This window comes from Lepidochelys olivacea, assembly GCF_965140295.1.
Source record: "Lepidochelys olivacea isolate rLepOli2 genome assembly, chromosome: 3".
Classification (NCBI taxonomy): Eukaryota; Metazoa; Chordata; order Testudines; family Cheloniidae; genus Lepidochelys; species Lepidochelys olivacea.
Window position 1 is genome coordinate 6,768,053 of NC_140413.1, and position 23,454 is coordinate 6,791,506.

General features: G+C 46.4%; 1 protein-coding gene across 10 annotated transcripts in view; it reads right to left on the bottom strand.

The window, feature by feature from the left end:
* NCOA1 (nuclear receptor coactivator 1) overlaps positions 1–23,454 on the bottom strand; it is a 351,754-nt gene that overhangs the window by 27,271 nt on the left and 301,029 nt on the right. For all 10 annotated transcript variants that reach the window (XM_084623427.1, XM_084623428.1, XM_084623423.1 and 7 more), the window contains 2 exons: positions 16,359–16,542; positions 2,207–2,333 (listed from right to left, as the gene is read on the bottom strand). In XM_084623427.1, coding sequence (XP_084479553.1) covers positions 2,207–2,333; positions 16,359–16,542 — 311 coding nt within the window. The remainder of the gene's footprint in view (positions 1–2,206; positions 2,334–16,358; positions 16,543–23,454) is intronic.

Genomic DNA, 23,454 nt, shown 5'->3' on the forward strand with positions numbered 1-23,454 from the left:
CACCAGTGTTCTTCTTTACACAGCCTGCTCGTTATGCCCCTGGGTTGATATGCTATTTTACTTCTTGCAGGTCATCTCTTAAAGGGATTTCTGTGTGTGGCAACACAAACGCAAAGCCCTATGCTAACGGGACTATTATTCCTCAGAAAAATCACAGGTCCCAGACACATTTCTAACAAGCTGCTGATATGTTCCAGCAAAATGGTTCACGGGAAACAATCCAGCCAGGAACAGAACCCCCTTAGCCTCCCTATGTCTTCCTCGTGTGTACAGAAGAGCACAGAAAGAAACCCCAAGTCTTCTAAAGACATGCAGCTCAGAGTGACCACAAATTGCTACACATCTATCCAGAGACCCACCAGCTTTGTAATGTGAACAGAGCAACTCTGTCACACTCTAGTTAACATGTATCTTGCAGCAGAGCAAGGCTTACATCCCTCGCGGGAACGCTCTGTTCATAACAAACATAACCATATACGCTTTACATATGAAGTTCAATTTGAGTTTTAATATGGCCTGTCAAATTGAAAACTGGAGCATGCGGCCAGTAACCTGTAATCAGATTCTGTCACACACAGCTCCAGCAGTTTAAGAGCCTCTACACAGACATTTGATTTTATTTAAAGCTCTGCTGAGGGCTGGAGTGAGACCTTTGGGGTTTTTTGGTCCAGAAAAGCCCTCTGGACTAGGCGAAAGGCTCACCACTTTGCCTCTGGTGGCCATTGTTTACAATTATTGGGATCTTCTTCCCAATCAATGTCACGGCTATCTTATTAGCAATGGCAAAATTCCCACCCTTGTCACCTCAATGGCTTAAACACAAGACCGCAGTTTGCCTACTCTCCACGATTCCCGGTGCTGCTGCTTTCACATACAAAGAGGCAGTGTCACATTTACTCCTAACGTTGCTGGAAGCCATTTCACCTCCGCTTCCTTCCCCCTGTAAGGCACCCATCCCCTTGGTATTTGGGCATCAGATGTAGCATGCGTGACAGACAGGCTCTCTCTAGTCCCCTGGTTAGCTTTGTGAGTTTACATATAATGAAATTTTTAATAAGTACTTTTATTTTATTTATGGCCATTGCTCCTGGGGAAAGGCCTCATTGAAACTATTTTGTTCTGTCCTAATTCTATTCCAACAGCTCCACCTTATTGCTTAATGTTCTGTTCTCCTTCAGGAGCACAGCTGGTCATTTAGCAGACTGTTTACCTCCCCATCACAAGCCTTGCTGTAGTCACCGCTGAGGAAGCCCAACTGCAGCTATTTTAATAGCTAAATGGAAAACCCTATTCAGAGGTTTTTCCTCAAGCAGAATTGTACAGTACCTTCCTTCTGCCTCAATTCAGGTCAAAGAAAAGTTTCTGCCTGCAGAGTTTTTGCAACCTTATAACTATACCACTAGGTGGCAGTAGCTTAAATTAATGGACTATGGACTATCCTTCATTATTTGGAAAAAATCTTTGTCCCTCACACTGTCTTAATAATGATTTCAGCGTATCTGGTCTGTGAGACACCTTTCATCATTGACAGTGCACTAATATTATTCGTACTGACACAGGGTGAAGTTCACCCTTGTGAAAAGGGCCAGCACAAAGCCTGTGCCTCAGAGATGTTCTGACTGTGCTGGCTGGCCCTTCCATACAGGTGTGAATTTCACCGTTGTGCTGTTGTATCTCCTCCAGTCTTAACTAGCTATGGTGAAAACATTCCTCTCCCTCGACTCTCAGCCAAGTGCATCAGACTAGAGAATATCAGGACATCTTATTATGGCCAACATTTGAGTTGTCTGATCACTTAACAAACCTCATGTAAGTTTAACTTCAATGGGTATGCCTTTCACAGCCAGTGAAAGCAAGTCTCGGAGCCTAGTTTGACAGACGGGCTCATGCTACGGCATTAAAATTAGCTGAAGCCTAAGGAGGTGGGTGGGCGGGCTTCATAGCCCAACCTTCAGCCTGAGCCCAAACCTCTACATTGCTATTTTTAGTGCAAATCTCAGACTGTCTACCTGGGCTTTGACACTCATGGCCATGGGTTGACACTCGCTGTGTGGATGTGCCCATAGGGACCTTTACTCAAGGGTGGGCACAGCAATCTCTATCCACAGATCTACAACAAACGGTAAGCCTACTAAAAATATACCATAAGAGGCTAGAGGAGGGTGGGGTAGTGGGAAGGCAGATTATCCAAACCCATGGTACTTACTCGTCTGGTTTATTCAAAGATACTCGATTCATGGAGGCCATGGTGTTATCTGCCCATGGAATCTGGTCACCCATTCCTGGCTGTCCAAACTGTTGATCAGAGACTCCCAACTCCAGTTCAGACAATCCTGATTGGGAAAAGCCAGGGTGGGGGAGAGTAAGTGTTACAGAGCAAAAGAGGTGTCATAAACCACTATACAAAGGGAGTTACAAGTCTTTCCCCGTTCATCATCCCATTCGCTTATGTGTAAAATATCTTCAGTGTTTAAGTGAAAGAAGAGTGTGGAAAACGCAGAGGAAGCTAACAGTTCAGACAAATGGTAATGTCTGCTTAGACTTGAAATCCTTCTGGAGTCAGCTGCGAGAATCCCTGGTTCACAGAGGTACAGAGGCAGTACCTCACCCAAATCCAAAAGCATTCTGACATGAGCTGATTTTGCGGACAAGTACTACCACTGCTAAAGGATTAAGGAACGGGGCTACTTAGCTCTGACATACATGATGCTCAGACACCATGATGATGGCACAGAATACATGCCAAAAACAGAGTGATTAAACGGAAACATGAAATCTCTCATCAGACTCCCTTTACCACCACCTCAGATCAGGAATCCAGAGGGGCAACCAGCTGAAGCAGGTTCAAGGACTTGCTCCACACTGATGTCCTATATCTCTGTGAGCAAAGCTCTAATCAGGCTGAGTACGTCAAATCTTACCAAAGCAATGGGAATTCACACAGCTGACTCCCTTCACTTGCAACACACAGCACACTGTCACCCACAACCGAGGCAGCCATACTTAACAACTGCAGCTCAACGACACTAATTCTAATAGACTGTAGCAGGTCAGCGACTGCGTCATGGCTCTAACGCTTTGCGAGTGCAGGATAAGCAATAAGGAAAGGGATAAGAGAACACTAAGATTTCAAAATAAATGACATGAGTTTTCAGAAAACAGAGACACTCCAGCTCAGAGAGTTTGTCACATAAACACCAAGACCCAGAGAGCTTTGTTCCTAATGGCAGGACTATTATGTGGCTGTTCTTTTCAGCCCCTAAGTAGCAGACATCAGCTATAGCTTCCCTCATACCAACAGACGTTATCTTCTGGGTACACTTATATAGGAAGGTTTCAGAGTAACAGCCGTGTTAGTCTGTATTCGCAAAAAGAAAAGGAGTACTTGTGGCACCTTAGAGACTAACCAATTTATTTGAGCATAAGCTTTCATGAGCTACAGCTCACTTCATCGGATGCATACCGTGGAAACTGCAGAAGAGAGTGGGGTGGGAGGAGGTATTGTTTCATGGTCTCTGTGTATATAATGTCTTCTGCAGTTTCCACAGTATGCATCCGATGAAGTGAGCTGTAGCTCACGAAAGCTTATGCTCAAATAAATTGGTTAGTCTCTAAGGTGCCACAAGTACTCCTTTTCTTTTTATATAGAAAGAGAAAGTCTCTCTCAAAGGCTATACACACAGCAGCTTTGTGTAAGTGCCTCTTCTACATAGATCTATGAATGTTTTCAAAATGTAGCCAGTTAAAGAATTCTTTATTGAAAGTTGTTACCACTGGAGATTTTTCCTAAAAAAACAAAATAAAGCGCATACATATTCATGCCTTTTGACTTTCCATTCTGGAGAAACTCATTTTACAGGGGAAACGGCCAATTTAAATTCAGCAGGAGTTTGAGCCCAGCCCAGAACTGAGCAATTTATGAGGTCTGGAGACTTTACACCATCCTCCTATTTAAAATATGAATTGATATTTAAGACTAAAAGCATCTTGACTAAACTAACCATCGGACAGCAATACGAACAGAGAACTGCAAGGGATAAGAAAATCTCTGACTATGGTGGCATCCCTTCTCCTGGGCATGCTCCCCGTGTCTATGCATAGTCCTATTATTTCTAAGGTTTCAAGTACTTATAAGGCAGTTACTGAAAATGAAAAGTCTTTATTTATTTTTGGTGTTTTCACCATACTCAGCTGTGCTAATTCCTCTTACAATTAAATGGGTTACATATATTAGTGATTTTAGAGGTGCATATCCTTTAAAGGTCAGGATCTAAGCATACTGAATGTTGGCAGAATATGGCTCTTTGTCCCTCTCTAGCAGCTGCATCATGTAAGAGGTTTTGCATCTGCTGCTGCTTCGAATTTAATGGACCTGGTCCTTTAGCTCAAGCACTAGACCAGGGGTCGGCAACCTTTCAGAAGTGGTGTGCCGAGTCTTCGTTTATTCACTTTAATTTAAGGTTTCACGTGCCAGTCATACATTTTAACATCTTTTAGAAGGTCTCTCTCTATAAGTCGATATATTATATAACTAAACTATTGTCAGGTGTAAAGTAACCAAGATTTTCAAAATGTTTAAGAAGCTTCATTTAAAATTAAATTAAAATGCTGATCTTACGCCGCCGGCCCGCTCAGCCCGCTGCCAGCCTGGGGTTCCGTTCACCTAGGCCGGCAGCAGGCTGAGTGAGGCCTGCGGCCAGGACCCCGGCTGGCAAGGGGCCGGCAGTCAGAACCCCAGACCGGCAGTGGGCTGAGAGGGGCCGGCGGCTGGGACCCCAGACTGGCAGTGGGTTGAGCGGCTCAGCCCGCTGCCACTCAGTCCACTGCCAGTCTGGGGTTCCGTCCGCTGGTTCCTGCCAGCCAGCGTCCCGGATGCTAGCCCCCTTCAGCCCGCTGCCGGTCTGGGGTCCTGGCCCTGCCCACATAGAGTGGGTACCTACCTTCTCCCTGGCTCTAGCCCATTCTCTTCCTCTCTCTCTCTCTGCACTGAGCTGAGGGTGGGAGTGCACTGAGCACAGGGCTGGGGGTGAAGGAGCAGGCTGGCGGTTGGGGTGTAAATTCTGGCCAGGAGCTAGAATGAGGGAGGGGGCTCAGGGTTGTGGCAGGAGGTTGGGGTGTGGAGTGCTTACCTGGGCACCTCCCGTTTGGTGTGAGGGTGCAGGTAAGAATGTGGGGGGCGGGTGGGCGGGGGTTCGCAGGAGCTCCCGTTTGGTGCTCAGGTTGGGGGTGGGAATGTGGGGGGTGCAAGAGTCAGGGGACAGGGTGTGGGGGGGCTGCGTATGTGTGGGGGTGCAAGAGTCAGGGCAGGGGGCTGAGGGTGTGTGAGGAGGGTGCAGGAGTCAGGGCTGGGGTCCTGGGGGGATGCAGGGGTCAGGGAAGAGGGCTGGATGTGTGTGTGAGGGGATGCAGGGGTCAGGGCTGGGGTTGTGGGGGATGCAGTGATCAGGGCAGAGGGCTGGGGGTATGTAAAGGGGGTGCAGGAGTCAGGGCAGAGGCCTTGGGGTGTGGGCTGGGGTCGTGGGGGTGCGCCCAGCCCCTTGCCCTGAGCGGCTCACGGCAGGGGGCTGGAGGGGATATGCCCTGATTCCACCTCCCTTCCCCACGGCCCCGTCTCCACCTCTTCTCTGCCTCCTCCCCGGAGCAGGGAGCGCGCTGCAGCTCCGCTTCTCCCCCTCTCACAAGGGCCATCAGCTGATGAGTGGCAGGGAGGGAGAGGAGAGGGGGAGGAACCCAGCACGCTGGGGGAAGAGGCGGGCGAGGGTGGAGCTTGCTTGCCCTGCAGCAGTAGCCGGCAGGACCAAGCTTCTTCATCCTGCCCCCACGGAGGGGAGGGGGGGGTGGAGAAGAGCGGGCCGGGGCGGGCAGGATTTTTAATGGCATGCTGCTGCCGGGGTGGCTGGGACCCCGGCAGGCAGCAGCGTGCCATTAAAAATCTGCTCGCGTGCCATCTTTGGCACGCGTGCCATAGGTTGCCAACCCCTGCACTAGAGGTTCACGCTTTTAGATCTAGAGGTCCCAGCTTCCATTCCCACTGATGCCCTAAATCAGGTGCATAGTTACAAAGTGGTCATTACCCACAGATGACCCTACTATTGTGGCAAGTGGTCACCAGGTTCCTGGAAAGCTAGCCCTAAAATCTGAGACGGCTGCCTGGATCTAGCTGCCGTAATTTTGATCTGATCATATGCTAATCTGATCATAGCTATGCACCAGCAAGTAAAGTCAACTTGCAAGTGTTCATTTACTTCATGAAATTACTGTACAATAAGACAACAGTCTTAAGGTTGCTTGGCAACAGAAGAATAAAATAAATTCTAGCAGCAGCAACGTCAGCTCCAGCTGGGGAAGAGAATGCTCCATGCACAATAACTTTGCAGCCTAATTCAGTTTCTTTATAGGCTTCTTTGACATGTTTTCACATATTTGCTTGGGCTGAAGCTTATGGTCTTCTCCAAACAACAACAGTTCAGCTGCTGTCCATGTGCACCAATCAGCAAGATGAAAGTATTCAGAAATCCAGGTGCCATCTTCTCCACAGGCAACTTCCTTCCTCCTTCAGATAAACCAAGTCACAATCCAGATATCCTTTTGGTGCTGAGTCAACTTGATCCAAGCGATTCCACAAACTACAGTCTTATAAGTGCAACTGAATAAGCACTTTACACGGAGGCCACTGTGGGCAGAACCATAATAAGTCAGTGCTTATGACCACGATAGCTGGGACAAGGCACAACATAGGCAAACGGTATGCAATTTCCTCACACAGCTCTGCCACTGCTTCTCAGTCTTGGCCTCCCTACTACTACTGTCCTAAGCCAAAGCGATATCATACCAAACTGTCTTTCTGAGGATAAGACCAACTGCCAAGCTCATTTCACTTGTGAGCCAAGGCAAGTCCTCAAGCTAGGTCTCTGGTCTGGGAAACCTAGTGCAAAACTTAACTCAGAAACTGATCCTTGTATTTCATATAAGACCTGTGATCTCCTGCACCTACTGACTTCAGAAGGAGAAGAGGACACTCAATACTTTGTAGGAAGTACCTAGCCTCTCACAGGGTTGCGCTCATAGAAGAGTTCTGCACTACAGCCTCCGAAGTCTTTAAGCTTTCCGCCAAAGAGATGGAAAGCAAAGAGCAGGATTATATGGTTAACTTTCATCTTGCAAAAGGTTAACAACAGGGGTTTCAATGTTCTTTACTAGGTCCCAAGTTGTTTAATATAGTTATTAATAATCTGGAAATGGGATAAGTAGTGAGATAACAAAATTTGAAGATGAGACAAAGTTGTTTAGGTTAGTCAGCCTCAGAGAGGGCTGTGAAGAACTTCACGGAGACTTAACTAAGCTGGGTGAACGGGCAACACGATGGCAAATGTCATTCACCATTGACACATGCAAAGTAATGCACGCTAGGGAGGAAAAATGTAAACTACTGGTACACTTTAAAGGGTTCTACATTAACGGTCAGCCCAGGAAAGGGACATGGGTGTCACTACAGACAGATCAATAAAAACCTCTGCTCAGTGCACAACTGCAGTCAAAACCGCCAACAAGAAGTTAGGATCTATAAGGAATGAGATGGAGAATAATAATGAAAATATTATAATGCCCTTATATAAGCCAATGGTGCAGCCTCATCTGATTACTGCATATAATGCTGGTCACCCGATCTCCAAAAGAATACTGCAGAACTGGAGGAGATTCAGGGAAGAGCAACAAGAGTGATCGAGGCCTGGAAAACCTCTCCTATGCAGAGAGACTGAAAAGGTTGGGATCATTACCTTAGAAAGGAGATGAATACGAGGGGACCTGATAGAAATCTATAAAATAATAAATAATCTGGAGAAGAGAGATCAGCAGCATTTCTTCTTCCAGTCTCATGCCATGAGAACGAGGAGACATGCAATAAAATTAGGATGGCAAATTCAAAGCCAATAAAAGGAAATACTTTTTTTCACACAATGTGTAATTAAGATGTGAACCTCACTGCCACTGAAAGTCACTGAAACCAAGAATTTAACAAGAATAAATGGGACTGGACAGTTATATCGATGTCAAGAATATCCTGAGTTATCATAATTAATGGCAATAAAAATATTGGAAGGGATATTAAACTGTGTGCTTCAGGGCTCACGCTAATCTCAAACTACTAGAGATCAGGAAGAGACCTACGTAGGGGACAGATTATCCCACATCTGCCTTTGACAGGGTTCTTACAACTTCCTCTGAAGTGTCTGGTTCTGGGCCCTGTTGGAGACAGGACACTGGACTCAGTGGACCTTGGGTCTGATCCAGTCTGGCAATTCCTATGGTCATATGTTTTCCTTGGCTTCCAGTGGAAGGTGAGTGATCCTGGGTCTGTGACTTCCTGTGATCCATTCCCTGCTGCGGAGCTGCCATTACAGAACTTCTCTTTCTTCACTGAGGATGAAACATATGGGTCTCTTCTGAGATCATCTTTAATATCTCGCCATGTTGACGGGGAGAGGTGGAGATAGAGTAGCAATACCCTCCCTTCCTGGAGGCCCCTGCAGCATAGTCTGGAAAGCAGGAATACCTAGGTCTCCAGCATTGTGCCACTAGTTACCATCAGGTGCCCACCACACTAATCTAATTCGTTGCCTGAACTGGGATCCTCACTCCTGAAGCTTCTTATACACCTTCTTCTGAGCCTCTGGGGAGAGTGTAACCGAAGTCATTTGCAGTCATGAAACCCCAGCCTGCTCACGGAGTTTAATGTTGCCATTCAAAAGCAGTTTATTCATTCCAAGTTTTATGGAAAGATCTTTAGATCAATTTCCAGAGGAATATGGCCCTTGCACTAAACTCTAAACAGCTTTCTCCGGAGCTGGCAATTTAGTTTGACAATATCTGTCTAGAAACAGGTACAGGAAAGCAAGGTCTGTTTGCCTCTTTTTCGCAGTAATGCAGAATTAAAAAAAAAAAAAAGCTGTCTTATTTCAAACATTCACACTGAAGTGGATTCACTGGGTTATCCTTCCAAGACACCACAGCGGTATTCCCCAGCAGGTAAGTGGAATAAAGGAAAGAGGCTGACAAAGTAGTGCATGCCCTTTTCCAGACACTGCACTGAAGGTAGGAGTGGCTTCAGTACAGTGTCTTTCAGCACCAATGTACGCAGTGGTGTTGCAGCCGTGTTGGTCCCATGACGCTAGAGAGACATGGTGGGTGAGATAATATCTTTTATTAATGGTCTGCAGGATGGTGTGGACTGCACCCTCAGCAAGTTTGCAGATGACACTAAACTTGGAGGAGTGGTAGATATGTTGAAGGGTAGGGATAGGACACAGAGGGACCTAGACAAATCAGAAGATTGGGCCAAAAGAAATCTGATGAGGTTCAACCTGAACAAATGCAGAGTCCTGCACTTAGGATGGAAGAATCCCATGCACAGCTACAGACTAGGGACTGCGTGGCTAGGCAGCAGTTCTGCAGATAAGGACCTTGGGGTTACAGTGGACGAGAAGCTGGATATGAGTCAACAGTGTGCCCTTGTTGCCAAGAAGGCTACCAGCATTTTGGGCAGTATAAGTAGGAGCATTGCCAGCAGATCAAGGGACGTGATCATTCCCCTCTATTCGGCATTGGTGAGGCCTCATCTGGAGTACTCTGTCCAGTTTTGGGCCCCACACTTCAAGAAGGATGTGGAAAAATTGGAAAGAGTCCAGCAGAGGGCAACAAAAATGATTAGGGGGCTGGAGCACATGACTTATGAGGAGAGGTTGAGGGAACTGGGATTATTTAGTCTGCAGAAGAGAAGAAGAGGGGGGATCTGATAGCTGCTTTCAACTACCTGAAAGGGGGTTTCAAAGAGGATGGATCTAGACTGTTCTCAGTGGTAGCAGATGACAGAACAAGAAGTAATGGTCTCAAGTTGCAGTGGGGGAGGTTTAGGTTGGATATTAGGAAAAACTTTCGCTAGGAGGGTGGTGAAGCACTGGAATGGGTTACCTAGGGAGGTGGTGGAATCTCCTTCCTTAGAGGTTTTTAAGGTCAGGCTTGACAAAGCCCTGGCTGGGATGATTTAGTTGGGGATTGGTCCTGCTTTGAGCAGGAGCTTGGACTAGATGACCTCCTGAGGTCTCTTCCAACCCTGATATTCTAAGATTGGACCAACTTCTGTTGGTGAGTGAGACAAGCTTTCTAACTTACACAGATCTTCTTCAGCTCCATGTAAGCTTGAACGCATGTCTCTTTCACCAACAGAAGCTGGACCAATAAAAGATATTACCTCACCCACCTTGTCTTTCAATACCAATGTTAATCAAATTTTCTGCTTTCCCGTATTCGCTGCTTGGAGAAAGCTGGGTGGGATTGTTTTGCCTTGCCTACCTTGCATAGTGCCGCTGTCAGAATTGGTTTTCAAAACACAGGTCTAACATTACCTCACCTTACCTAGAGTAGAATTCAGACACAAGGCCTTTGCCCCATGTAAACCTTCGGCTCTGCACGGGGTGAATTTAACTTATCTTGGTGCCCTCTCTGCTATACTTTTATATTGGTAGATCCCCCCAGAAACTGCAGGCATAACCTAGTAGGGCGCAGAAGGCCCAGATCAGCAGATCCCTGCGGGAGCACATACCTGTATCAGGCTGGAAGGGGTTTGGTCCAGTTACTGTCCCCCTGCCCTGCTCTGACAGTAACCTGGAATGCGGACTGCTGCCATTCATTGCAGGACAATGAGCTGGCCTGAGTTGAACTGGCTCCACGGGGTCGCAGAACTCAAATGGGGACCGGCCAGCCTGCATGCCCTGCCCACCATTAATAGCTAGAGATTCATTAAATAATAAATAAGCATAACTCTGACAGCTTCCGAGGGCTCATCATGACATTACCAATGATTGACTGATTCATCCTGCGAGCCAAAGGAGCTGATATCAGTGACTTTGGAGGGCAAAAGAGGGATTGGTGTGGGAATGGCCTACTCATGGCACTCGGGACTACAGACTGACAGATGTGACTTCATTGCTCAGAGGCCACCCCAGGGAATCACACCTTAGGAATGCATGCAAACAAGGACACTACGCTGCCGATCAGCACCGGGGCTCTGATTTAGTATTTCTGAGAAGGCAGGCAATCCATGCTGCTGCCACAATGGTGCGGTAGAGAAAGGGACCAGCACCCAAGTTGTTAAGCTGGGTAAGTGAAGGGATACACAGGGTAGCCCATGCTTCAAGTCAGAGGATATGCAGAGGGCAGCTAGGTTTGACTGGATTCTTGTGCCTATGTATTATATGAAATAAGCAGGTTTTGAACCCCAGTGCAAGAACTGCACAAACCTCACTTTCACTTCAGGTCAACCAAGGAGCCCCTTGCGGGGATAATTCACAGCTGCCCACTCACTGTCGTCAGAACTTGATCCAAGTACATACAGCAGGACCTCACTAACCCACACACGGTGAAATTCACCCCTGTGCAGTGGGCCAACTCTAAGCCTTAAGGGGGATTTAAGTGATGCCCATGCCTCAGGCAGGCCCACTATACAGGGCTGAATTTCAGCCACCATTCACCATACCCTCTGCTCTTTTCAGCTGTGATTTAGTGGGAAAAAGACTGTAGTGGGGTCCCATCTTTATTCACCCTGTAGAATCATCTGGGCCATCAAAGTTTTGTATCTCTTGATCACAGCTTAGACTGGGTTTCACCCCTGTGCAAAGCACTAGTGCAGAGCACACGCCTTGCACGGACTGAGTGTCCATGGAATGACCAGGCATCTCGTGGCAGAGATGAAGAGCGTTTTCCGAGTTAACCATTGTAATCCATGCACAGTTTAACCCAACAGCACTAACTTAAAGGAAACTGGTTTCCTTGTGGGCACTTGGGCTTGAGATACAGTATCATTTCCCAGCAAGAATATGTAAATTCTGGATTATATGGGGAGTCGGTGTTGGGAGTTTAAAGCACAGAGTTGGACACATCTCGCCATAAATGTACTCCTACTCTTTGCCAATCTCTGTTTCAACCGTCTGATAGAAGGTTCCCTTGTCTCCCAAAGACAATAAAGTCCCATTATAATTATACTCCTGTCACTACATTATGAATGCCCTAGTACTCCGTTCCTGAAAGTGCTGTCCATTTGAGTCTTTAGAATAAGAGTCCTTGGCATGCAAATAATAGGCTTGAGTGATAAGCGGCTGTCTGATCTTTAGCTTTGAATTCAGTGGAGAGGTGATGGGACAAATTGGTCAATGGCTATGATTAGAGCTGACAGCTCCTTTTCAAACTGCCAGACATTCCCCCTATTGTGGAAAGGCATAGCATGGCTCTCTGATGCATTTAGTCTCAGTGCAGCTGTCATTCAAAGCCCTCACCAGGTTTATTGCCCAGTATAGTATCTCCTATCCAACTCGAGCTCCTATGTTTCCTCTCAGAGCTGATATCATGATCTTAGAGTCACATGGTGGCTCTTGATTCAGATAATCTCCTCTCTTTACAGCATATGTAACACATAACCATGTCACCCTCTAGTGGCTGGTCCCAGTGACTATAACAACCTGCTTGCAACTAATGGATTTTTCTTTAATTTGGTGCTAGAGGCCTGTTTCCCAAGGATGACTGGTGTGTGTTTAGTGTGATAGACCCAGGCCAGTTGGGTACAGCAGAGTAGAAGAAGGCAGATATACTGGCCACTGGATAAGCAGTTTTCTGTTCCCTGACTGACCAGAACAGGGGCTGCTCCAGGCTAGGGTGGACACATGACTTCAATTAGCCTGCAAAGAGTCAGTTGAAGCCGTTAGGCTAATGAGAACACCTGACTCCAATTAACCTGCACAGAGTCAGGTGAGGCTGTTAAGCTAATGTGAACACCTGACTCTAATTAAGGCCCCTCTGATACTATAAAAGGGCTCACTCCAGTCAGGCTGAGGAGAGCCAGGGGACAGGAAGCGTGGCTGAAGGGCTGGGTAGTGAAGAAGCCCTCAAGCCACTGGAAAGGGAGCCCTAAGGTAAGGGTGAAGAAGGTGTTAAGAGGGAGAAATGGGAGAGCTGTGGGAAACTGACCCAGGGAAATGTAACAACTCTGGCAGTGAAAGTTCAGCTGCCAACAGCTGCTGCCATTAGGGTCCCTAGGCCAGAACCTGGAGTAGAGGGCAAGTCCGGGTTCCTCCCAACCTGCCACTACAGAAACACCTCCTGGGAGGGAAAGACAGGCCCCTCTCAGGACAAGAGGCTAAACTGTTCTGGAACAAGCCCGCAGGGACAACAGAGACTGTGGGAGTTCTCTCACCAACCTTCTTGCTGGCTTATGATGAAAAGGGCTCAGTAGACTGTAACCCTGGCCCTAGAGAGAGAGGGGCTACGTGGAGGGTCGCAGTGAGCCTCTGAGACTAGTGTAAACCTCCTGGAAGTGCGGGACCCACAGAGACAAGGTCAGAGTTCTGCCACAGTAGCTACAAAATATTCTCAGAGTTCAGGCCTCCAGAGCAGAACTTTGCTCCTGCTTACAACACTCTAATTTTTTTTACCCTTCTAAAGATGCCAAATCTACATAAGAATGGCCATATTGGGTCCATCTAGCCCAGTATCATGTCTTCTGACAGTAGCCACTGCCATGTGCTTCAGAAGGAATGAACAGAACAGGACAATTATCTAGTGACCCATCCTGTGTCATCCAGTCCCAGCTTCTGACAGTCAGAGGTTTAGGGACACCTACATCATGGAGTTGTCTCGCTGCCCATTGTGGGGCTAACAGCCATTCATGAACCTATCCTCCATGAACTTATCTAGTTCTTTTTTGAACTGTTATACTTTTGGCCTTCACAACATTCCCTGCCAATGAGTTCTACAGGTTGACTCTGTGTGGTGTGAACAAGTACTTTCTTTTGTTTGTTTTCAACCTACTGCCTATTAATTTAATTGGTGACCCCTAATTCTTATGTTATATGAAGGGGTAAAGAACACTTCCTCATTTACTTTCCCCTCCATCACTCATGATTTTCTAGACCTCTGTCACACCCTCCATCAGTTGCCTCTTTTCTAAACTGAACAGTCCCAGTCTTTTTAATGTCTCTTCATCTGGAAGCTGTCCCAGACCCCTCACCATTTTTGCTCAATTTCTCTGTACTTTTTCAAATTCTAAGATCTTTTTTGAGATGGAGTGACCAGAACTGCCTACAGTATTCAAGGTTTGGGCATATTATGGAATTACATAGCGGCATTATGATATTTACTATCTTATTATCTATCCCTTTCCTAATGGCTCCTTACATTCTGTTAGACTTTTTGACTGCTGTTGCACACTGAGTGGATGATTTCAGAGAATTATCCACGAGTCCAAAATCTCTTTCTTGAGTAGTAACAGCTAATTTAGACTTTGTCATTTTGTATGTATAGTTGGGATTATTTGTTTTCCAACGTGCATTACTTTGTCCTTATCAACACTGAATTTCATTTCCCATTCTGAAAGTCCAAGTACATAGGGTCAGGTTTTCGAGAGCTCAGAACACGCTGCGACACTTACAGGCAGATTCTGAGAGCTCAGTATGCTGAGTGCATGCTGGGAGCTGAGCTCTCTGGAAAACCTGGCCATTTTTTTTGGGCACTGAACTCTTCTAACCATCTGGCTCTGATCGTAGATGACAAATGCTTTTGAAAATCTGGCTTTTGTGCTCAATAGGTGCTACTTCGCTATAGGTAATTGTGTAGAGTCCTGTTAGCACTGTTAAGCCACCGTCTTACTTGGGCTGTTAGTAGTTAATTTTCTCACTTAATGTAAGTTTAGCACAACCGATTGTAGCATTTTGTTAGTGCTGAGAAGTGCTTGTCAGATTGGTGTTATGCAGTTCACTGCAGCTACTCTGGCTCCTTAGCATGGGATCACCCTTGTCCACATGTTTGTTGACCCCCTCAAAAATTCTAATAGATTGGTGAGGCATGATTTTCCTTTACAACAGCTATGCTGATTCTTCCCCAGTGTACCGTGTTCATCTGTGTCTCTGATAATTCTGTTCTGTACTATCATTTCAACCAATTTGCCTGGTACTGAAGTCAGACTTACCAGCGGCCTGTAATTGCCAGGATCGCCTCTGGATCCTTTTTAAAAAAATTGGTATTACATTAGCTATCTTCCAGTCATCTAGTACAGAAGCTAATTTAAGCAATAGGCTACATACCAAAATTAGTGGTTATGCAATGTCATACGCGAGTTCCTTCAGAACTCTTGGGTGAATACCTTCTGGTCCTGCTGAATTATTATGTTTAATTTATCAATTTGTTCCAGAACTTCCTCTACTGACACCTGAAACTAGAGTCCTATGAAAACATTCCAGGCCGTTCATTTACCCCCTTCCTGCCAAACCAATTTTGTGGGCTTCGTCCTGATTTCTGCTTGAGACAGGAGAGCCAGCCAATGGCCTCATTATCTCTATTTACTGAATAAGTGATGTGTGGATTATCCCTCCCAGGGCAGAACATTAAACAGCAGCTAATTGGTTTATACCTGGGATTATTCTGCCAATCATTAGCTTTTCTTTTTAGAATTCCCTTCCCACTCCCTCTCCCTCTTTCAGACAGTCCTGTTCATTAGCAAAACTCTGCACCTCCTCTCTTAAGACTCAGTGTAATTCTCAGTAACAAGATGGATATATTTCTGCTTGTGGTAACATAGTGGATGTAACAAACAGTACTCTTTCACCCAAAGCTCAAAATAAAAACCCGGGATAGGTAAGCCCTCACATAGCTGGAACCGGGTTATACTCTGTGCACTGGGGCTGCAAGGAGGAGGATTTCCCAGAACTGAAGCTGATAAGTGAGAGCAGCCTGAGCTGAGGGAAACCTATCAGAAGGAATACAACCGGCACTCCTGGGGGGAAGCCCGTGAGTGCTAAGTAAAAGCACCACAAGGTTTATTACACTTCCACTGAAAATAGCGGAAAACCCGGGCTTTGCTGAAGTTGCTTTGTGCTGCCTCACCTCTGAAAATCAGGGCATTTATTCAGGTATCTAAATAGGGATGTGGGTGATGAAACGCTAAGCACCCAAATTGATTGTGATGCTTCAAAACCACATGCAGCAACCTGCTCCTTACTGAGCCCAGTTGGCACATTGACTCCCCAACTCCTAATTTGTGAAGGAATGTATCCCTGTCCTCTTACTCACTCATGTCATAGCTATTTGAAATGCAAATAGATGTCTGCTAGTGAACACATCTCTGCAAGGTCACCAAGCTTTAAGATACAAAATACAATTAAGAGGACACACTGGCCCCAGTGTACCACATAAAGCTAATGCTGTATCCCTAGAAGTCCACTACAATGACAAGAGATGAACTCTCCCTCCCAAGTGCTGGAAAACGGTCTTGCGGATTAGCATGAGAGAGCAGAGCTATTAGCACTGACACGTACTATTAAGCCCCATTGGAGTTCTTGCTGCAGCGCTGGGCTGGAGGGGGGCTGCCAGGATCTCAGGTTTGACCGCAACACCAGCCATGCTGCTTTCAGTTCTATCTGTCCCACACAAGCCTGGCAACTGGGCTGCTTTCTCCAGCGAAGGCAGCAGCTGATCGAGCTGGTCAAGGTCAGCAGCAAACTAAGGAAGGAAACAAGGTCACAGGTCAGTCACTGAGCCCCTTTGGGCAGCAAAATCTCTTTACACACAGAAAAAATTCAGAAACAGTTCCCCCCCGCTCCCCTTGCCCCCCAAAAATTAACTGGCTCATTCAAATTACATGCAAAGAAGGCAATCAGGACTCATTCTGTCCCTGGCAGGTCAAGCATTTTGCAATGTAGTTTTCTTCTGGCTACCCGCCCCAGATGCTGGTGTAAAGGCCTCTGTTGGAATTACTTCTGTGTACCCTCAATCACAGATCAGCAGCAGCAGCACAGAAACAGGGTCTGATTTTCCACTCACTATGTTACCTCCTGGCTTACAGCTGCATATCTCCACGGATTTCAGTGGAATTACCCATGTGAAGCTGGAACACAGGGGAAAATCAGGCCCCTAGCCTCTAGAATGAGCCGAGAACATTACACAGAAGATGCAAAATCAACATCTTGGATATGAGATGCCACCATTTCATGTCCATTAGGTACCTAGAGCCCACCTAGCGGGGGTAGTTTGCTCTGCCAAAACATGTAGAGACATATGGCCTTGTGGTTATGGCACTGGACTGGGACTCAGGAAAGCTGGGTTCAATTCTTGACTGCCACCAGCTTCCTGTGTGACCTTATGCAAGCCTCTCTATGTGCCTCGGTTCCCTGTCTGTAAAATGGGGATAATATTTCCTTTCCCCACCCTTTGTCTGTCTTGCCTAGTTAGATTGCAAACTCTATAGGGCAGTGACTGTCTCTCACTACATCTGTACAGTACTGAGCACAATGACACTCTGATCTCAATGGAGGCTTCTAGGCACAACAATAAAACAAATATTATTAATGGCTTATGTGGGCATTGACTTGAATGGGCCCTAGACACCTATAGCCATTTGGCAGGAGGTAATTTGCTCTATTAATACATATACATTTACACTGATGTAAAAAATGGCCTCTCCTGAAAAGTATAAGATACTTTGTAGACAGCCCTCTAAACCTCTACTTATACATTTGCCTAGGGCAAGTAATTATTCTCGATGGTCTAGTAATATATCATTTAGCTTTTCCAATCTTCTTCATAGCAAAGAATAGGAGAGTAGACGTTTGGCCTGGGGACCCAAATAAATGGGGAAATTACTGAGGAAGGGATTCGCACCAGGGGATATAATGGAGATCCTGGTAAGCAACAGTTTGGGATTAAAGGGACTAAGCTAAATTAGGTTTTGGTTAAATAAAAAAAATGATCCCAAGGGAAGACAATTTTTAAAAAATCTCAATCTAAGTACACATTGAAACACGCTTCCACAAGAGCCAGTGGTCGGCGGGCAAAGAGCATGCCTGTTGAGCGAGGTGTGTATTTACAGGCAATTCCTTTCCAGATTATTAGGCTGACATACCTTTGCATTTGACTGACAGATGCAGAGAATTAAGTTTAGGTCACAGTGAGGTTTAGCAGAAAGTTGCCTAATTAGCTGGGACACAAGGCTGGAGCTGACAGGCCCATGGCCTATGATAAATATAACCAGATTTACCAATAGCCTGGGGTATATAAACAGCTGTGCGTTTCACAGAGGAGTCAATACGTCAGCAATGCTATGGAGAAATTAGCTGTGAGATCAAACTGCAGCTCCAGCCAGGGGAAGGTTCCTTTGCCTGGAGGGCTGCTCACTTTGGGGCAGCTCAGGGCTTGCCTTATTCTTGTGCTGCTCTGCAAAAATGGATTCAAGCTTCTTAAAGAGCTGCCTTCTTGGTCAGCCTGGCTCTGGCAAGAGCAAACTTTGACAAGTGTCTACAATGGGCTGACAGAATGCTTGAAAGGAAACAGCCTCTGCAACTAGCCTCTTAGGGTATGTCTACACTGCAATGAGACACCCAGAAATGGCCCACACCTACTGACTCTGGCTCGCGGGGCTCAGGCTAAGGGGCTGTCTAATTGTGGTGTAGACATTCGGGCTTGGGCTGGGACCCGGACTCTAGAACTTCACAAGGTGGGAGGGTCCCAGAGCTTAGGCTCCACCACGAGCCCCAACATCTACATTGCAATCAAACAGTCCCTTAGCCCAAGCCCTGTGAGCTCAAGTCACCTGGCATGGGCCAGCCACGGCTGTCTCATTGCAGTGTAGACATACCTGTATGGAATTAATGCCAGGGAAGCCCTCCAGTAAGCAGCAGGGATGGAGGGAAATGGCTTCCTAGCCAGAAGAAAAGTTCAGATCCCTCTTGGAAATGTGGGTCACATAGTTCATTCTCTCTTTTTATGGATATACAGAAGTTGCACATGTCAAGTCTTCCTCCTCCCACCTTATGCAAACCACCTCTTAGAGCCCATAAGGCACTGGGAATGCTGGGTAGCCTCCCGGCGATAAGCAGCCTGTTCTAGTGACTGCTAAATTTGTTCCAGTTCAGATGCAGCAAGCCACAGCCAGCGAGTGAGGGGAGCAAAGGCTCTCAGCTGTCACCGTCAAGTGAGCAGCCTAGACCCCAGAAAAAATTTAGAACATAGCAACTGCCAGATGAAATCAGACCAATAGCCTATCTAGTCCAGTATCCTGTCTCCATGAGTGGCCAGCAGGAGTCGCTTCAGAGGAAGGTTGACTCTTTGCTTCCTCCAACAGGAATTTACGGGTAAGTTTCTTTTTAGTCCCCATTTGGTTAAAAATATATTAATCCAGTAACGGGAAAAGGATGGGCACATCCTCCCTACAAGGTGCAAATCTTGGCGCGTTGCGAGGATAAAAAGCTTGGCTCTTTCATACTACCAATGCCCCATACAATGGCAGGCTTGCCTACTGTAGACAGGCCCTTTGTGTGGAGGGACCAGTGCTGATAAAGTGCCATTGCATCTCCTTAGCATGAGTTCAAGGTTATCATTCTCCAAGGATCCAACTTAAAGACTTATCTCCATATTTATTCAAGTACAGCAAGAAAAGCTACAAAAGACAGCACTGTCTACTAGATTCTCTCTCTTTCTCGCTCACTCTTTACTGACAAGATTTCATCAATTTATCACATCCCACAACAAAGGCATAAGGCCTGCAATGTACTTTCAGATGGGAAAGCGCTGTATAAAACAATCAAGTCATGACTGTATCATAAAAAAGGAGACACTAGTGGACCATCTAAGGCAGAAGAAGGTGGTTATGTTGTTATAACCAACAGCTGAACTGTTTAACAATCTTTGCCACAATACTCACCAGTAGTGCTGTATTATATACATTGTTGAGACATTGTGAACGCGCTCCGGAGGCTGTGCCATAGGACTTTGGGAGAGACCGTTCTCTTCCTAGATATTCAAGAGCGTCTCGCATTTGAACCAGGATAACAATGCCACATTAAACAAAAGGATGGATGGTGTTGTGGTTAAGGCACTTGATGGGACCCAAGAAATCTGGTGCAATTCCCAGCTTTGCCACAGCTTTGCCTGTGTGACCTTTCAGCAAGTCACTCATTCTAGGGTCACGTAAGTATTTAGATAGTTAGGGATTTTTAATGTACACAATTTCTGTGATAGGGCAAGTACTTACTTTCCTCGCAGAATTGTGAGGATTAAACAATGTTTATGTAATGCTTTAAGGACAATAAACATGATGATTTATAATGGAATATCCACCCATTAATTTCATAGTGTATGCTATCCATCAAACTTTAAGCCCAGAGTCTTTAGGAAAAGAACATCCTTATAAACATAATCACTCCCACTTACAGAAACAATAAAATACAGGAATTGCAGCCTCAGCACTGCCTCTGCAAGAAGAATGCAATTCTAATTCTTCGAAGAAATAGAGCTTCTTGAAACAACAGATTTTCATTAGAGCACAAGATTGCTAGATGCCTTGCAACAAAGGGAATACATGTAGTAAGCTATTTATTACTACACGCAAATATAAGACACTCACTATCTGTAGTGTGGGGACACTTTTTAACAGGACTGAAAGAAGCTCTGTTACATGTAGAACGTGTGTGTGTGTGTGAAAACTTAGTCATCGCGAAAGTTTATGACCCATGGCAAAGAGAAAGGAAAATGAAACCCATGAGTCTAGTTACATTGCCCAGGAGGCATGGAAAGAGACTGGGCAGTGGAGAAGGGAGAAATGGGTGTGAAGGGGTAGTAAACACAGTGTTCACATTTTACTTTATGAACTAAACAACTCGGGCCATATCAATCACTCAGAGATGCCCTTGCAGTTCCCACTGATTTCAATAAAAGATCCAGCCTCCATCTGAATAATTTGTGGTCTGAAAAACATGTCATACAATGAGAGACTAAAAAAGCTCAGTTTATTTAGTTTACTGAAGAGAAGGTTAAAAGATGACTTGATCTTGGTCTGTAAGTACCTATACCTGGGTATGAGAAGATATCTGATAATGGAGAACTATTTAATCTAGTGGTCAAAGGCAGAATATGATGCAATGGCTGGAAATTGAATTCAACAAAGGTTCATCTGGAAATAAAAAGCTAATTTTTTACCAGTGAAGACAATTAACTCCTGGAACAGATTACCAAGGGAAGGGTTAATTTAAAAGATAAAGTGATGGAGAATTCAAGGCTGAACGTCCATCTAAAACAGAGGTGGGCAAACTATGGTCCACAGGCCACATCCAGCCCGCGGGACTGTCCAGCCTGGCCCTTGAGCTCCCCGCCAGGGAGGTTAGCCCCCGGCCCCTCCCCCGTTGTCCTCCCTCCCCCACAGGCAGCACTCTGGGTGCTGGGCAGCGCACTCCTGCAGGGCAGCACAGCAGTGGCTCTGGCTGGGTGGCGTGGCTGCCAGACATGCTGCTCTGAGCAGCATGGTAAGGGGGCCGGGAGGTCCCAGGGGGGCAGTCAGGGAGCAGGGGGCGGTTGGATAGGTGTGGGAATCCCGGGGGGCCTATCGGGGCGGTTGGATGAGGTGAAGGTTCTGGGAGGGCGGTCGGGGAATGGAGAACAGGGGGGTTGGAAAGGTGTGGGAGTTCCAGGGGGGGCCTGTCAGGGGGTGGGGATGTGGATAGGGGTCGGGGCAGTCAGGGGACAGGGAGTGGGGGGGTTGGACAGGGGGTGGGGTCTCAGGGAGGGCGGTTAGGGGCGGGGGTCCCAGGAGGAGGCGGTCAGGGGACAAGGGGGTTGGATTGGGGGTGTTAGGGGGAGGGGGCAGACAGGGGGCGGAGCCACGCTGTTTGGGGAGGTACAGCCTTCCCTACCCGGCCCTCCATACAGTTTTGCAACCCCGATGTGGCCCTTGGGCCAAAAAGTTTGTCCACCCTGATCTAAAAGATAAGCTCAACCATAAACTGCTGGACTAGATGCAGGAATCAACGGGTGAAGTTCCATGGCCTGTATTATGCAGGAGATTGGACTAGATGACCATAAGAGTTCTTTCTAGTCTTAACATCTATGGCTATGTCTACACAAGTGAGTTTACAGTGGTACAGCTGTGCCACTGTGAGATTGCACATGTAGCCGCTCTATGAGGATGGGAGAGCGTGCTCCCGTGGATATAATTAAACCACCCCCAAAGCAGAGGAGCTATGTCGGCGGGAGAGCGTCTCCCACTGACATAGCGCCGTCCACCCCAGCGCTTCCGTCGGTGTAACTTACGTTGCTCCGAGAGGTGTTTTTTTCACACCCCTAAGCAACATAAGTTATACCGATAGAAGTGCTGGTGTAGATGCAGTCTAAATGTATTGAGCCAGGTCTGCCTTCAGACACACATGCAGCGCTCATGCTAATTCCCGTGTACGCAGTATCCCAGAATGGAATTTGCCCCAGGAACTACTTTATAAATACTTTGGCCCTTAGACAGTAACACTTTTTTCCTTAGAAACTTAAACTTGCTTAAATCCATTTCCTAGATTCACAGATTCTTAGGCTATGTCTACAGTAGCTTATGTCTATAACTTACTTATGTCACTCAGGGGTGTGGAAAAAACCCCATCCCTCTGAGCGATATAAGTCACACCAACAGAAGTGCTGGTGTGGACAGCGCTATGTCGGAGGGACACATTCTTCCGCCGACATAGCTCCGCTGCTTGTTGGAGGTGGTTTAATTATGTCAGCGGGAGAGCTTTCCCGTCAACAGAGTGGCTACACGTGCAATCTCACACTGGCACAGCTGTGCTGCTGTAAACTCGCTAGTGTAGACATGACCTTAGTTTATTGCATCTAACCTTATCTTCAGTCTAAGCAGTATTCCGGGCGGGTAACTTGTTGAGAAGCAGTGCAGACTGGATTAGTACCTGGAGGGGGTGTACCTTGAAGTTCCAAAGAGAAGCCTCCACACATCAGGGTCAACATAATGATGTAAAGTCCTTTTTAAAATAGCTAATATAATTATCTTGTTAATGAGCCTGCCTGAAAGCAGAACTGCATAGCCACGGGATTAATACATACTTCACAAGGAAGCAGGAGAAAAGTGCTTTAAAATGAGGTTGATTGCTATGAGGAGTCCCTGATTCTTACTTCACTCCTATCTAGTTTTTTTGTCATTTAAAAGGCATTATTAGGCTGACCATGAACTTGGATTCTGATCTGGGGTAAGAGAACTCCAAGGAGTGCAGAAATTCCAGGTATTTTGAGAATTCAGGTTCATCCAATGACTGCGGACAGAATTCAGAATCTTGGTATTTATTATAAAGGTTCCCAGCCCTTCTGACGGCAAAGACAGGTTTGTTGCACAAAGTAAACTGGTTCTCTGTTTGGGTACTGACTATGCAGCCAAGCAGAGTGAAAGAGTAGCACTGTGAAGTGGCTATTTCCCCCTACTCCTGCCGTTCACCCCTATGGGGTCTTAACATGGATGTTAATTATGGTCACATAAATGCCATCTTGGACTCTGTTATGCAACAGACTGTCAGTATGGAAATGGGCATTGCACGGATAGTGAGCTTGGTGTCAGACTTTGTCAACGATATCGAACTTACAAATAAATCAGTT